This window comes from Microtus oregoni, unplaced genomic scaffold (assembly GCF_018167655.1).
Source record: "Microtus oregoni isolate MIOR12 unplaced genomic scaffold, Mior012 000019F_ref0000042, whole genome shotgun sequence".
NCBI classification, from domain to species: Eukaryota; Metazoa; Chordata; class Mammalia; order Rodentia; family Cricetidae; genus Microtus; species Microtus oregoni.
The window spans coordinates 39,302,700-39,315,636 of record NW_024543078.1 but is presented as its reverse complement, the minus strand read 5'-3'; the positions used below and the strand labels follow the sequence as shown (position 1 = coordinate 39,315,636).

Sequence of the window (12,937 nt, the reverse complement as noted above, 5' to 3'; positions counted from 1 at the left end):
AACAACCCAATTAACTTTTCCACAAAAATAATGCAGCACATTCGAAACATTTGTAAAAAGCAAGGAAGAGTTCTTTGAACAGTTATGAAAGTGCTCCCCAGAAAAAAAAATTAAGGAAAACCAGCAAAAGGCAAAAGAATATGGAGCATGTTACTTTTATGTACCAAACAGGAAGTGCATACTTCACCAGAGTGTAAGGACAGAAAATTCTGCAACTGCTTCAAGAATGTTCTAGACCCATGTAAGACAGTACCCATGTGAATAGATCAAGTTCTCACTATCCAATGACACCTGAAAACACACACAATGCACTGGAGTGTCATGGGAACTCACTGTGACAGAGAAAACAAAACTTACTAACTTTAAGATGGGAACCATCAATACAAATGCAGTAGAAATGGGCAAATATAACCTCAACCCAAAAAGACCCAGGATGGGATGGATGTTATAGCTGCCGCCTTCCTTACCCTCCAGGTTTGTACCTGTAGATTCAACTAACCACAGATCAAAAATACATTGAAAAAATATTTTGCACTTTTATAGCTTTTTATGTCTAAAATTATTTCAGAATAATAATAATAATGTAACAGCTACAATTATTATTGTGAAAAGCTATAGATAAGCAACATCCCACCTGCAGGGGCCTGCAGAGAGCTCACACACACAAAATAGTACCAGCCAAAGCTGGGAATAGTTCCCTTATGATCTTATTTACCAATTGAACTGCTGGTTCTGTCTCCTTTCTTCTTTTTATTTTTCTTATTCTTGCCCTTGGGCTGTGGAGAACTTGCCAGAATCAGCCTGCCATTCTGCAGGAGCTGACTAGGGGAGGGTGGCTCAGGAGTGACAGTGTTCAGCTTCTCCTCTTTGATGTGGCTCAGCTGCTTTTTGTTGTTGTTGTTGCTGTTGGCCTTTCTCTCCTCTCTCTTCTGCTCTGTGAGGAGAGTAAGGTCAACTACTTTAGGTTTTAACTCAGGCTGGGCCCGGGTCTTGGGCTGTACCTCTGTGGTTTTGGGAGGATCCATGGGCTTCCTGGCTGGCTCATTGCTAGTCTTGCTGGTCTGTTTTAACTTTTGTTTGCTGTTTCCCTCCTTGTGATGATGCATCATGTCCAAGAGAAACGCAAGAGGCTCATGCTGCTTCCCATTGACTTCCTTGGGTAGCAGAAGCTTAGAGTCTCTGGGGTCCATGGGATCTGTGGCATCCCCATTGGCTCCAGGCCCTGGCCTAGGCTCTGAGTGGTTCATATGTCTGGAAGGGGAGTGAGATGAGGTTTCTGGTTCTTCAATTTGTTCTACTGAGCCATTGTGGATGTTTTCGGAGTTAGAGATAGACTCTGCTGCTGCCTGGAAATCTCTAGCGAGCATTTCCAACTTGGAACAGTCTTTACTTGGCCGCTCCTTTTTCTTCTTTTTTGCCGCTCTTAATTTCTGAAGCTCCTGAAGCCGCTGAAATTCCTCCTTGAAACGCTGCTCCTCATCTTCCTCTTCTTCTTCCTCCTCATCCTCCCGTTGCTTTTGTTCTTCCTGATGATGCAGATGCTCCCGTGCTCTGGCCTCAGCTTCCAGGCGTGCCTTCTCTTCCAGCTGTCAATGAAAAAAAAGAGAAGATGGCTTAAGACCATGATAAGAACTCTAAAAGTTGGCAGGGTTGTCAAGGTGGTTCAGAAGGTAAAGGCACTTGCCTGACGAATTTGAATTTGACCCAGACCCACATGGTGGAGACTCATCCTGCAATAGTTGTCCTCTGACTTATATACATATCATGATGCTACCTCCCCTCCACATAAGTAAGACTAATTAAAAAAAAAAACCTTGACATATCGATCACATAATTTTGAAAGAGACAGTAACAACTAAAAACTTAAATATACCTACTTGCAATTATTTCACCCTAGAGAACTCTTGGATCTCATCTATCTACTGAAGCAGACACATATTTTACTGGAACAGGGCAGCTAACAGCATCTGACCAAGAGCTAGATACTGGGAGCAATCAAGGCAACTGTTGCGCTGTGTGTGCAGCACCCAGAGAGCTGACCACTTATTTATGTGGAAGGCAAGGAATCAGCTTACTGACTATATAAGCTCCTGACAAACTTAGCTGTCCAGGTGAGGGCTGAAGCTAACATGGGGAACTGCAAAAATAAGACAAAACCAAAATGTGTTCAAAAACTAAAAAGTAAAAACAAACAAAAACCTTTCCCATGCTGGAAGATAGTCTCAAAATATGCAGACTTTCACAAGGGCAAGGGTTTTCAGAAATATTTACCATCACACAGCAAATGTGCATTTCTGCTTTCCAGCTTGATGGAAAGAAGTTTCACCAACTGAAGATTTCATTTTATTAATGATACAAGACAATGGGTCAGGTCTTGTCACAGACTGGAACCTGGGCGGAGGTGAAAATTGCTCAGGTTTCCACCAAGGGCAGCTGGCTAACTTTACCCTTTATAATGTTGATGTTATTAACTGTCCTTTAACTAGTTGGGCCAGTAGTCACAACAAGAATGTAGGAGGTCTGTTAGGAAAGGCACATACAGGCACTACGGGCCAAGACTCAGTTTCATACCAAGACATCTCCTCATTCTCAGCTTCTAAACCTCAGAGAGTCCTTTCTATTTCCCATGGCAAAAGCTATTCCTTCTGTCTCTTTGGAAGGAAGGTTCCCACAAAGGTGGAGACGCTTGCTGTCCCACTGGACAGGGAAGCCTCCATGTAGACTACTACAAACTCACTGTTAAGAAAACATAAAGTGATATAGCTTCTAGATGAGGCTGTCTGAGACAGACAATCACATTCTCAGAGCACCAGGGCCAGGGCAGGCATGTCAAACAGTCCTGCTTTCTGAAATGTGTACCTGTATGTCCGGAAATGGAGGGTTGTCACTTACCTTCCTCTGCTTGTGCCTTGCTCGTTTGGCTGCACGACTACTACTAACTGGCTTGGCCTCTGAGCTGTTTATAAACTGAAGCAAATCTTCCACTCTCCGATGGTCAACTACACCCTCCCGTTCTGATATCTGCTCCATTTTCTTGGGTTGTTCTTCCTTCCTTTTGGTCAGCCGTAAACGAAGTTTTTCCCTCATTTCTGCATAATTTCTACTTGTTGGTGCAGCTGGAGGCTAAGGTAAGAATATAACTAAATTAGACCTCAAGTTTTAACAACTTTGAATATAAGAAATTTCAAAACTTCTCTCCAAAAATAACTTGTTTAAATTTAATTTTAAAAATTACTTAAATAAATAGCATATAATCATTGCAAAACAAAAATATAGGCAATAATATGAAAGGCCTATTTATTAATGAAAAGACATGTATTTATTTTACCATGTAACCTAAAAGTTAAGTTTTGGCAGCTACCTTTTAACTTGTTATAAACATTTGTGAAAATCCAGCAAAACACAAAATGATTTTTTAAAGCTAAAAAGCCACATACACATATATTTATATGTCTACTTTTACGTAGTATAGTGAGATTATTATCTTCCCCACCACCAGAGTTGAGGACCAAACCAAGGGATTTGCACTGGCTAAGCAAGAGCTCTCCCACTGAACTAGTAAGCTAAAGCCCCAGCTCTGGAATTATCTTTTGATGTTAATAATCTCTTCAATATTTACTTTTCTTCTTAGTGTTTAAAGGGAAATAAAAGGGAAAAACACCTCATTCTCAGTCCTACTACCAATTTCTTACTGTTTAAAATCACACATCTTAGGAAATGGAGATAGAACAAAGCAAAAACAAAATAAATGTACATGTACCTTCATTCCTTATTTCTCCCTCCTTGGGGAACCTTGGGGAACCCTGGTTGCATAAGTACAGCTCCGGCTCTTCAGCGTTGTACAAACATGTAGTGTGCCAATACCTTGCACTCATCCAACAAGGTTACCACTATCCACAGACTGCATGAGCCAAACTATGGTGGGGTTTAGTTAACAACCTACTTCACTGACTACCTAAAAATCTCACAAATAAATACAAAAACACAGGTGGCTTAGTTCTGTAACCATAGCACTGAGGAGCCCAAAGCATAAGAACTCCTGCAAACTTAGGACAGGCCTGGATACGTAATGAGTTCCAGGTCAGCCTAGAATTGGAGAGACATCCTGTCTGAAAAAATAGAAACAAATACCACCAACAAAAACACAGTGATAAGAGAAAACCTGCTGTGATGAAATACTGTTTCTTTGGGTAAGTACAATCTGGAAGTACGTATAAAATCTCAGACATTGATATACTTTGATATTCATCTTCTGCTATCCTCTCTTAAACTCCCTCTGGACCCTTTATTCCCAAAGAGTCTCCTTCCTATCCTACTTTATGTCTTTTTAAATAAATGGCCTACTAAGGAGCTGGAGGGATAGCTCAGTGGCTAAGAGCACACACTGCTCTTCAAGAGGACCCAAGTTCAGTTCCCAGCACCCAGCTCACAATTATCTGTAACTCCAGTTCCAGGAGATCAGATGCCTCTGGTAACCATAGGTACCTGTAGTCACATGAACATACCCACATACAGTTACTCATGACAACACATAATTCAAAATAATAAAAACAAATCTAACACACAATTCTTGCCAAAGGCTGAAAGTCACACAACTGTCAAGTCACAGTACACTAACTATATGCACTTACCCCGCCATGTCCGAAGAACTCACAGTAGCAGCAGTCACAATACTTGCCCTCCTTCTGGTTGGTGGAAGTTGAGGTGCTCGAGCTGTGCTCGGAGCAGCTGTCCTCATCTGCACTCTCATCCCCATCATCCTGCTGCGGGTCATAGACACCATTCTCGCAGCGGTGCCCTTCACAGTCAGGGTCACTGCAAAACCACATACAGAAAATTAGCAAGTAGCCACTCCAGAGGCACTAATTACTCCTCATGCCCACCCACTGTTCAGCTTAATTTTCAGACCAAGGCAGCAAAGAGGGCTCATGGCTCTGGGGTCAGAGAATCATGTGCCATCAGCCAAGACAGTGTGATGAATGGGCTCAGTTAGGAGATATGGCAGACATGTGGTCAGTAGTCATAGCACACCTACAGTGTCACCGGATGGACACATGACTTTTCTGACTTCCCTGAGACCACTGGTTTCATAATGGGGGTTATGAAGGACGTGCTTCTAACAGGCAAAGAAAGTCAAAGGTAACAGAAATGATCTTTTATAAAAATCACTGTGTGTGGTATTAGTTTCAGTACATAAATCTTGTAAATTTTCTGCAGATTCTACCCAATGAATAGCAAAAACAACTTAAAAAAACAAGCAAGGCACACCACACCCTTAATGCCACCAGTGGAGATAGTCAGCATCCCTGACCCTGGTCTTGGCAGCCGGGCCATTGTTCTTTCCTCTGAAGAACTAGAGGCTGAGATTGAGACTGGAGCCTCTCCAACTCCACGGCCTTGGCCTCTGTTGGTAAGGTCTCTTTCTTCTGCACTGGACTTGTTACCTGCCTGGACCCAGAGCACAGTCTGTAGCTATGTTAGTGCAGCATGGCTCCCAGCCCTCCTCACAGGGACCAGGGCTCTGTGACTCACCTGCAGACACTGGGAGGGGCACTGATGGAGCCATCTGTCGTGGAGGGCGGGGGAGCCACAGGGGTAGGACAGAAGCTCTTTCGTGTATCCACGAACCCAGGGGCTGTGGTTGCAGTTTTGGGGAATGATGGGGCAGCAAGATTTGGAAGGTGAGGCGTGGAGGCTGGAGAAAGTGCAGCAGGAGACAAAGCTGGGAGTGGGGCCAGGCCTGTGGGGCTGTTCCTTGGAGCAGCAGGTGCTGAGTGTCTGTGGTCCTCTTTGTTGAGGCCATGAAAAACATCACCTGCAGGTAGAGATACAAGAGAGAATGTCACTGGCTGAAGAAAACAAATATTTAGGTTGCCTTTAATTACATTTCTTTCCCCATTTTTGGGGGTTGGGGGTTGGGGGATGTTCAGACCTACAGAAACCAAAGAACACCCACTCATCTTCATCCTGACTGGTCACATTTATTTTATTTCCCACACATACCAGATCTGGTCCTAACATCTGTAGTAAGCTGTGCTCCAGCCTGAGCTCTTGAGAGCCTACAAGTTTAAAAAGAACCTGAGATTTCTCCACAGTGGGCACCAGCATTCATAAGCCTGGAGGTCAGATTGCACATATAACCTAAATCTAAGCTCCTAACTTTACCAAGGTCATCAAAGCTTCTCTAACTAATTCAGTGGCTGCTAACAATTCCCTTGACAAGATATACGTTTTTCAAGAGGCCAGCTGTCCACTAGTGTGATTTATCTTATCACATCTGGGTGAAACATTTTAGACAAATAGTACTACATAGAGATGAACTACATAGAGAATAAATGACCTTTGTTACTGTCAGGTTTATAGTTGCCAGCTTCCTCCTCAGGGGGTGCCCATCATCACTCATAATGGGTCAGCGTCCATGGAAATGTTGTTTGCCAAACTGATAGTCAGTATTCTTAATGCTTCCTGAAGGACTGGAGATGTGGCACAATGGTAGCACGTTTGTCAATTAAGTGTGAAGATCTGGTTGATGCACTATACTGTGTGCAAGTGTGTACTTTCTCTCTTACACGCATAAAAGGGTGGTATGTGGGCTATTTAGCTGGTTACCATAGTACAAGCCTTGGAAGGCTGAAGAAAAAGGATTGGTATGTGTTTGAGACTGGCCTAAACTTAACACCGAGAGACCTTGTCTCATCTCCCACTTTCCCCAAAACAAAAGAAACACTCTTTTTGAAGCCTGGTGTCAATTATCAACTTGACAGAATCTGAAATCCTCTAGATGGGTGAATGGGCATGCCTCTGGAGGATTATTCTGATTACTTTAATTGATATGGGAAGACCTATCTTAATTGTGAGTTTCGTGAACATGCAGAACTGGATTACATACTTTGAAGATAGTAAACTGAGCATGTGCATGCATTCATTGCTCTCAGCATCCTGATTATGGATGCAATGTGACCAGTTGCTTCAAACTCCAGTAGCCTTCATTTCCCTTGCAGGATAGATATGACCCCTTCTTTCTTGGGTTGCTTTTTTCAGGGTATTTTGTCACAAGAGGAAAAGAAACAGAAATATTCCCTAATTAGGCTGACCTATGTCATCTAATGGACTGCTGACTGCATCACAGAAACTTTGTTTCTACTGTATGCTTCTACAAAGAGAAGTTTCTTAACCTTAGGAGCCTCTCTGAATATCCCAAGGGATTCCCGACTTTGAGTGCCAAGGTTCATCATATTCTTTTTCATGCCCTTCATGATTTTCTCTTTTTTCTTTCTTTTTTTTTTTTTCGAGACAGGGTTTCTCTGTGGCTTTGGAGCCTGTCCTGGAACTAGTTCCGTAGACCAGGCTGGTCTCGAACACACAGAGATCTGCCTGCCTCTGCCTCCCGAGTGCTGGGATTAAAGGTGTGCGCCACCATGATTTTTTCTGATGCTCAAACTGCTTCAACATTGGTTGATGAGGTACAAACCAGCTCCTGTGTCCTCAGACATTTACCCTAAGTCTTTATAAACATTTCTTTGCTTTAGGTGCCTTCTAACTGTCAATAAGTGATTAGTGTGAGTGCTAGCAGGCTAATAATCTTGTTGGCTTACACAAATCCTCTTTTGCTCCGCAGCAGCTGTGCTCAGAAAGCAATGATCTATGCCCATCACAGAAGACAGAGGCAAGACACAGAGCTCAGCAACCCAAGGGTATTTTGAATGGCAGCTATAATTCCAACCAGAATCCACAGACCATCTTTTTATTTACAAGCACCTTGGGGTGTTTTCATTTCGACCTCTAGAAAGGCAAAACAAACAGTAACAACATGGGTGGTGTAAAAAGTGAGAAGCTGAAAGGCTCTCAGGGTCCTTACCTATGGAAGGCGGCCTTCTGGATGACACCTTGAACTGACTGCTGCTAGATTGCACTGTGGTGGCTGTGCATGACACAGAGGATGTAGCTGAGGAGGTGGCCATGGCGACTGTGTTTGCCATGGCAACTTCATTTGCTTCCATAAAAGCATCCTGGAAATTGTATAAACACTTCTTTTTTGCAGCATTTTTCTTCTCTTTGATATCTGAAACTGCAGAAGCTTCATTGCTGGGTGGAGGTGGAAGGGCTTCAGGTCTTGTTTCTGAGAGCACTGGCCCTAATATATCACTCCCTTTGGAGAAGAATGGGAAAATTAAGGCTTCTAAAAGAAACAGCACTTAGTAAAAACCCCAAAAGAATATGCAGACACTGGGGCCACTACTGAAGCCAGGACTTTTTCTGGAATGATGCTTTTAGTCTATGGAATGTTTATTGAGCACCTATTATGTGCCAATTCCCGTGCTAGGTGTTTTTCAGTATCACTGAATGCCTTAAAACCAGTTCTTGAGGTTGAAAATGTTATTCCCATACTAAAGATGAAGAAACTGAGGCTCAGAAAGGCTAAGCAACTTGCCTAAGGTCACACAGCTAGAAATCCCTTCAAACATAGATCAGAATGTCAGGACTAGCTTCTGTTCTGAGCACATTCAAGGCTGGGTGTGGGGCTTTGGCCATCTGATGGGAGAAAGGTGGGACCCCCGCCCCTCCCAAGTGACCCTGGACCTAAGACTGAAGTAACGGTTGAGCCTCAGTAACTGAGGCAGTTGGGGAGAAGGTGCTTGTTATAGGGGAGAGAGCCCCTTAGGGTTAATACAGAAACCAACAAATAGGAACTTGAGTCACAGAATTCAAGAAGGTGTGTCACTATCTTTCTCCCCCCCATGCACTGAGTTGAGGTCTGGTGGTCACCACTATTTGAGAACTACAGGTCAGACACAGCCCCTGGAAACAGATGCTCTGTGGCTGGACAACACCATGTCGCTCACTGTGCTGGCAAGTAGCATGGAGCCAGTGTTAGCTTTGTTAATCAATGCAGTGGACCCATGAGTGCAGATGTGGAAGGGTGGATGGGATGCCAGGCCCCAGAACCTCCCGCTGGGGAGTGTGATGATGACCATCTTAATTGGTTCAGGGTATTTAAAACCTTAAGAAAGTTTTAATGAATTCCTTACCAGAAATTGTATCTGGCAAGAAAGTGCCAGGATTCCAGTTCTTATCATTCATCACTTCTGATCCCCAAAGACTTATAAATTTAGAACTATTCCACTCTGGAGTGTTCCCAAAACAGCTCGGGTAAATATGGTCTTGAAGAGATGCATTGAATGCCTGAGGCTTATTTGTGTGACTCTGAACAGGTGCTGGCGGTAAAGCCTACAAAAAAAAAGTTCTAATCACATATCAAAATTAATATTCTGTATACCTGTGTAGTTCAACTACAAACAGACAAATTGTGACTGAAACCTTGAGGGCTATGCTTACCGCAAGCCCATGTCCATGGGGAGTACATCTCACAAATGCTGGAGTGGAGGGTTACTTAGGAAGGCTATACATGTAGGTCGACTTTTAGTCCAAAGGTTCTTGATGCCTTCAGATAACTCAGCCACTTCTAACAGTCCTGTCTAGTCACACTTTAAATGTAGTTCCTATACATAAGAGCTATTCTGTGGCTGAAGTCTCCTTAGACGTACTGATCAACACTGTCAAATCAGTTTGGAAGCACTAATAACAATGGTAAGGTCTTTAGCTCTCAACTCTTAGCGCTGTGCAACACAGATCTCAAGAGCTGAGGAATTTTGGTTGTGCTCTGAAACTGGGGTGCTGAGTTACTCCCATTCCAGGGAGAAAGTCATTCCAACCTCATCACCATACTGGCCCAGGCCCTGAAAGGTCAGGGAAATGGAATGGGAAACAGTCAGTGGGCCAGTCAGCAATGCATATTTACTGAGTGCCAAGCTGCTGGCAACTCCCTGAACACACCCTAGGGCTCTCCCTGCTTGATACCTAAGAAAGTCCTGGAAGGGCTGTGCAATTTACACAGTTGCACTGCCATGCTGGCTTTCACATAGGGATCTGGGTCTCCTACCAGTCCTTTTCCTCAAGTGATCTTTACTTAGAATGTGGAGGTAGTTTTCTGCTACTTTTTAGATAAAAGTCAAAGTCTTTCCATGGCCCATGACATCCTAGGGAAATAAACACCTCCTCCTCCTTGCTTAGTAAGCCTGGCCACACACAAACTTCCTTTCTGGTCTCCATCTCTCTAACTTCTCTTCTGTTCTCATTTGCTCACCTGTGTCCAAGCTCTGAAACCTCTTCACATACACTCACTCCCAAGCCTCGGCCCAGATGACACTGTCCCAGAAATGCTGCCATTGTTTTTGCTTTCGCTACTCAAGATCCAACCCAATACCAAGGTGAGTCTCCCACTTAACACCTTGTGATTTGGCCTCCTCCTCCTTCACCTGCCAGAGCAGAATTCAAGACTGACTTGTAGAATGATATTCTAACTCTGCCTTCTCCTAAATCACATGCACTTCATGAGAAGATGGGCCACTGAGATCCTGACCCTATACCCCAGTCCTGGACAAAGTTGGGCATACCGTGTTCCTTTAGTAGAGTCAAGTACTGCTGAGATGAGTGAGTGGCCCATGCCCTGGGAAAGTCACAGACTTGGCATTAGGAAGGATGCCTGATGATCCCATTCTCTGTGATGTATAAATGAACAGTCGATTCTGTAGATTCGAGTTTGAGGGCTTCAGGGCAATTCCCAATTGCAAGTGATGGTCAGACGGAAGAAGGGACGATGACAAAGTTTGGGGATGGTCCATTAGATATGGACAGTAGAGGCTACATCAGAATTAACTATGTGATTGATTACTGTCCTTAAGAGTCAATCATAAGGGAATCATAAGGGTGTCAGGTCAGGAAAAGACAATCTGATCAGTTTATTAGAAAGGTCAGTTGTGGTAAGACAGTGATGATCAGCAAGGCAAAGATTTGCTGAAGTTGCTGGTTAGGTGATGAGATATGATGACATAATGGGGTGAAAATGGTGAAGAAAGGAGGGGTCTGTGAGTGAACCTTGAAGTCATCCCTGGCTCCATCATGAGAGCATGGCCAATGAGAGGTAAACAGAAACTGGGCATAAATCTCAGCCTCCCTTTTAGTAGCTGTGTGACCTCAGGCATATCACTCAATCTTTTGTGCTTTAGTTTTCTCATCTGAAATCTGGAAATACCTACCCTAGAGGTTTTGGTCAAGAAATACTGTGTCTTGCCTGCAGGAAGCATTGGTGAGGGCAAAGATGAATTCTTGGTACTTATTAGGACCATGCCAAATTATATCGGCTAGACCTGCTCTAACATGCAGAAACTTCGGCACTGACTCTACCCAGTCCACTGGCACACTGCATAATGTCCTCTAACCTGGAGGGCTCTGGGAGACTTTGACAGAGGGGAGACAGGTAAACAGAGCAAATATTCGGGGTCCAAAAGTATTATAGACAGGGGTAAAAGGCCTGGATGGACCACTTAAAAGCAAGGCTCTAAGCAAGCTGTTTTGGTATGGGAGCCCCAGGAGGCAAAAAGCAAGGAAAATAACGATATTACATTTTAACAGTCACTTGGTTCCACAAAGTAATAAAAAGGATAAGATATCTTGCTGAGATATGCTGATAAACAACAAGGAATTTGGGAACCTTTGGCTAAGGGGCAGAAACACCTGCTAACATACCTCAGCCTGCTTATTAGCCAGGGTGTGGGATGAGATCTGAGCAGAAACACCTCCAGGACTCTGAGCTACTTAAGAGTGTCCGGAGGGCTGGAGAGATGGCTCAGTGGTTAAGAGCATTGTCTGCTCTTCCAAAGGTCCTGAGTTCAATTCCCAGCAACCACATGGTGGCTCACAACCATCTGTAATAAGGTCTGGTGCCCTCTTCTGGCCTGCAGGCATACACACAGATAGAATATTGTATACCAAATAAATAAATATTTAAAAAAAAAAAAGAGTGTCCCGAGACTCTCCTTGGACACAGCTGTGCACTATCTGGCTTAACCTCTGGTCCCTCGCCTCTACAACATTCATGTCTAGACCCTTGTTCACACTTTACAGTGCCCTCTACTCTGTGATGACCTCTACTCTGTGATGACGCTTGTATTCCATTCAGGTCTGCTCGCCAGTAATACTTTCCTACCCAATGTCTATTCACAAGCTATCTGAAGCATGACAAAGTGTCCTTTCTGCTGTGGCTCAGGGGATGTAAACAAGGGCCTTGTGCATACTAGGCAAGTGTTTTACCACTGAGCAACGTCTCCAGGCTTGCCACAGAATTTGGCATTTTAGTTTGATTATGTTTTTGCCTTTTCTATTGAAACACCAGGAATAACTAACCTGGGTGTTTCTAAAATGCAGCACAGGGCCTGGCACATACCGGGTGTTCAATAAATGACTGCTGAACACAGCTTAGTTCGGGGGAAGAAAGACCCAACGACATTTCGTCAGAGGCCCACCTACTTAAAGAGGAGTAAAGGGCAATTTCAGTAAAGTGAGAGGATAGCAAACAAAAAAGTTGTACTATTGTCAATACTTTTATACATGATGCCTGCTGACTTTAAAAGCATCAATGTTCATTCCAAGAACAGCTGTTTGCTAAGTGGCCTACTGTGGGGTTTGCTTTGTGAGTACACAAGTGATTAATCAATGAAGTCAGGTTCTTCACACAAATTCACAAAGCTTCAATTAACAGTAATTTTGAATTGTTCTCTACTTTATGACAAAAAGTAACTCTTAAGGAAGAATATTCTTTGCTGTATGTAAAAACTCTGACAAGAATGCAAACAAATACACCTTCATAAAGCTGTAATCATTTAGGAGTGGGTGATCTAGTCTGTCTTCCCTACCCACACCAGTTCAGACACCAAGACTGAAGGATGGCATGCCAAGCCATCAATCAAGATATGAGACTATTAACTGAAGAAACTTCCACTATACAGTCAGACCAACAGGAATTCCAGCTAATTACAAAGTTAACACAAATGTTCCCCATTTCTATTTGTTTGTTTGTTTAGGTTTTTCAGGGATAGTA

General features: G+C 43.4%; 1 protein-coding gene across 5 annotated transcripts in view; it reads right to left on the bottom strand.

Moving 5' to 3' along the window:
* Nucleotides 1-12,937, bottom strand: part of LOC121459401 (protein FAM193A-like) — a 125,291-nt gene that overhangs the window by 20,532 nt on the left and 91,822 nt on the right. For all 5 annotated transcript variants that reach the window (XM_041669128.1, XM_041669130.1, XM_041669125.1 and 2 more), the window contains exons 13-18: nucleotides 9,030-9,228; nucleotides 7,859-8,149; nucleotides 5,533-5,815; nucleotides 4,632-4,815; nucleotides 2,893-3,123; nucleotides 716-1,586 (exon numbers count right to left, since the gene is read on the bottom strand). In XM_041669128.1, the coding sequence (XP_041525062.1) occupies nucleotides 716-1,586; nucleotides 2,893-3,123; nucleotides 4,632-4,815; nucleotides 5,533-5,815; nucleotides 7,859-8,149; nucleotides 9,030-9,228 (2,059 nt within the window). The remainder of the gene's footprint in view (nucleotides 1-715; nucleotides 1,587-2,892; nucleotides 3,124-4,631; nucleotides 4,816-5,532; nucleotides 5,816-7,858; nucleotides 8,150-9,029; nucleotides 9,229-12,937) is intronic.